The sequence below is a fragment of the Nicotiana tabacum genome, chromosome 24 (genome assembly GCF_000715075.1).
Source record: "Nicotiana tabacum cultivar K326 chromosome 24, ASM71507v2, whole genome shotgun sequence".
Lineage (NCBI taxonomy): Eukaryota > Viridiplantae > Streptophyta > Magnoliopsida > Solanales > Solanaceae > Nicotiana > Nicotiana tabacum.
In genome coordinates, this window is record NC_134103.1 from 111,041,457 (window position 1) to 111,045,195 (window position 3,739).

At 39.2% G+C, this 3,739-nt stretch overlaps 1 protein-coding gene across 1 annotated transcript; it reads left to right on the top strand.

The window, feature by feature from the left end:
* Window positions 1-546: 546 nt before the first annotated feature.
* LOC142178407 (uncharacterized) lies at window positions 547-1,032 on the top strand. Its single transcript, XM_075247748.1, has one exon. The coding sequence runs from the start codon at window positions 547-549 to the stop codon at window positions 1,030-1,032; it is 486 nt and encodes a 161-aa protein (XP_075103849.1).
* The last annotated feature ends 2,707 nt before the right edge of the window (window positions 1,033-3,739 follow it).

Below are 3,739 nucleotides of genomic sequence, written 5' to 3' on the forward strand. Positions count from 1 at the left end.
AGTTTCCTGTACTAAGTCATTACATGTCCTTAGTTGTGTTGCACCTTTGTTGAAGTACTTTACTTGTAATTCCTACTTAGCTTAGTTAGAAGCATTGTGTAGGAAACTTTTGTAAAACCATAAACCTTGTGTTTGTGTCTTGGCTAGAGTTAGTCGAGTTGTAAGCTTTGTAAGAGTTATTACAAAGGGGCTTGTAATAAAGTTGTTACAAGTTAGTGAGGATTAAGAGGTTAATTCCTAGGTTACAATAAGTTGTAATCTGAAGTTTGCTCAGTAGTGAAGTTGAAATCATACAAGGGTAGGTCGTAATTTTTAATCCCATGAGCTGGGAGTTTTCCACGTAAACTTCCATTGTGTTATTTATTTATTGCATTGTGCGTGCGTCTCAGGGAAACTAATAGAGAACTTGGTTCTCTATATAGTTTGGTGGACCCTTAGTTGCTATCAATTGGTATCAGAGCAGGTTCTTTCTATCAGGCTAACACCTAGAAAGGATTCAACGACTAATACTATGGATGGTGGAAGACAAGGATGCATGATTTTATCATGACTGAAGATTCAGAGCTCTGGGATATTATCTGTGATGGACCCTTCGTCCCTATGAAGACCAGTGGTGACCCAGAAGTAACAGTTCTCAAAACAAGAAAGGAATTCAATGATGCTGATCGCAAGGCCATAGAGAAGAACTTTCGAGCAAAAACAATTCTCGTATGTGGTATTGGACCAGACGAATACAACAGGATTTCAGCATGTCAGTCAGCTAAGGAGATCTGGGAAGCTTTCCAAACAGCTCATGAAGGGACAACTCAAGTCAAGAAGTCGAAGATTGATATGCTAACCACAAAGTATGAGCTCTTCAGGATGAAGGATGATGAGTCCATTCAGGACATGCACACTCGCTTCACCTCTATCATCAATGAGCTCTATTCTCTGGGAGAAATCATTCCAAGGAACAAACTTGTCAGGAAAATACTTAGCGTATTACCTAGTTCTTGGGATAGCAAAGTAAATGAAGAAAAAGAATGTCGATGAGAGAAGAGAGCCCAAATAGGAGAAGAACATGGTCCTCAAGACGGACAACAATGAATCAAGTGAGGATGCTGACATGGCCTACTTGACAAAGAGGTTTCAGAAAATAGTTCGCAGAAATGGAGGTATTCCAAAATGGGGCAGCTCCAGCAAGCAAAGAGGCTAAGTGTGGGAAGTCAGGACATTTCATCAAGGATTGTTCTCTCATCAAGCAAGATCAGTACAAACACAACACAGACAAAGCAACTAAGAGGAATGAGGTTCCTGACAAACGGTTCAAAAGAAATGATGTTGCTGACAACGTTGTGAAACAAGCTCTTGCTACATGGGGAGACTCTTTCAGCGAATCTGGAGAAGATGATGAAAAAGGCGGCATCTCCATAATGGCAGTGGAAAATAAAGCAACTAAATATGACACTATCTTTGCCCTGATAGCACAATCTGACGATGATAAAGATGATGACGATGAGGTAAACTTTCTAGATGTTCAAAGAAATCTGAAGTCTTACTCTCCAAAAAAACTTATGTCTTTGGCAAATATTTTAGTTGATGCTTATCACAGTCTTGTAAATGATAAAAATCCATTAACTGTGGAACTAGGAGAAGTAGAACATGAGAGATATGATCTAGTAGTTTGTGTGGTTGATTTAAAAGAAACCATTGAGAGTTTGAAAAAAGAAAAGGATGCCCTAGCTGAAATAATTCCAAACATAGAACATGAGAGATATGACCTAACAGTTGTTGTGGTTGATTTAAAAGAGACCATTGAGTGTCTTAAAGAAGAGAAAAAAGCCTTAACTGAAAAGGTAGCTAACATAGAGCATGGGAGAGATGACCTATTAGTGGTAGTTGTGGACCTAAATGAAACAATTGATGAACAAAAAGGAGAAGGCGATCATGAGATTACTCGAAAGGGAAAAGAAGTTGCAAGTGAGGAACATCTTAGGATTGAAGATGAGTTAAAATCAGTAAAATCCAGTCTGTGTGCCGAACTGGAGAAAAACAAGCAACTTCAGGAAGATCTAGGAAGAGTTAAGAGTGATCTAGAAAAATCACTCAAGTGGACCTGGTCCTCTGATGCTATCACTGCCATGTATAAGAACAATGGGGGAAATATGTAAGGAATAGGGCTCCAAAGGGAAAAGGCTCCATACAACCCTCATATCAAGTACGTTACTGTACCTGATAACTGGCTCTGCACTCACTGTGGTAACACTGGGCACTTTAAGGAAACTTGTAAGGCTAGATTTCAGTCTCAATAGAAAAACAAAGTTTTTGCTAAAAAGGTAACTACTGCTAAAGAACCTGGTCCCTCATATAAAAAACATGTGATTCCTGCTTGGACCAGAAGAGTCCTGATTCATCCATTTCCTCATTACAAGGGACCCAAACTTGTTTGGGTTCCTAAGTCTAACCCTTGATCTCCTTATGCATGGAGCAGTGAAAGGGAGCAGCCAAAAATGGTACATGGATAGTGGCTGCTCGAAGCACATGACTGGAAGCACAAATGATTTCCTTTCACTCAAGGCCCTGCAAGGAGGGAGTGTGTCCTTTGCAAACGGCAAAAATGGATTCATTCTGGGAGTTAGAAGGATTGGGAAGTCTCTTTCTCACTTAATTAAAAATGTGTACTACGTGAACAGGTTGAAGTACAGCTTGCTAAGTGTCTCACAAATCTGTGACAAGGGAAACAAAGTGGAATTTGTGTTCAAAAATATACACTGTCACAAATCTTGTGACTAATGAAGTTGTTTTTGTGGCTAAAAGATACAAAAACATCTATGTTGCTGACTTTGAATCCCTACAAAATAGGGATCTCAGTTGTATGAGTGTTGTAGATAATGATGTTGAACTATGGCAGACTGGGTCATGCATGCTTTATGTTGCTGAATAAATTGGTCAAGAAGGACCTGGTTCGTCACTTGCCCAACTCAAGCTTCAAGAATCATAAGATGTGTGATGCATGTGTAAAAGGAATACAAGTCAGATATTCTTTCAAGCCTAAAAAAGAAGTTAGTACCTCAAGGCCACTTGATATCCTCAATATAGATCTATGTGGACCTATGAGAGTGCCAAGTAGAGGAGGAAAGAAGTACATCTTCGTTATTTTGGATGACTATTCCAAATTCACCTGGACTCTGTTTCACAGATCCAAGGATGAAACCTTTGAAGTGTTTGTTGCATTTGTAAAGAAGATCCAGGTGAAGATGAGCATTAATATAGTAAGTATAAGGTCAGATCATGGCACATAATTTGACAATGCCAAATTCGACGAATTCTGTGTTGAAAATGGCATCACTCATAATTTTTCAGCTTCAAGAACACCTCAACCAAATGGTGTTGTTGAGAGGAAGAATAGGATCCTTGAAAATATAGCAAGAACAATGTTGATTGACAGTGGCATTGCAAAATATTTGTGGGCTGAAGCCATCAACACTCCATGCTACTTGGTAAACAGGTGCATGATCAGGTCCCTTCTGAATAAAACCCCATATGAACTATTGAACGGGAGGAAGCCCAAGCTGACACATCTAAGGATATTTGGGTGCAAATGTTTTGTCCTCAACAATGGCAAGGAAACACTGGGAAAGTTCGATGCCAAAAGTTATGAAGGGATCCTTCTAAGCTATTCATCATAAACCAAAGCCTACAAAGTATACAACAAACGAACTCAATACGTCGAGGAAACTATACATGTGATTCTTTGATA

What these genes read in the sequence shown, in the direction of transcription:
- LOC142178407 (XM_075247748.1), top strand. Translation starts at nt 547, where the DNA reads ATGACTGAAGATTCAGAGCTCTGGGATATTATCTGTGATGGACCCTTC.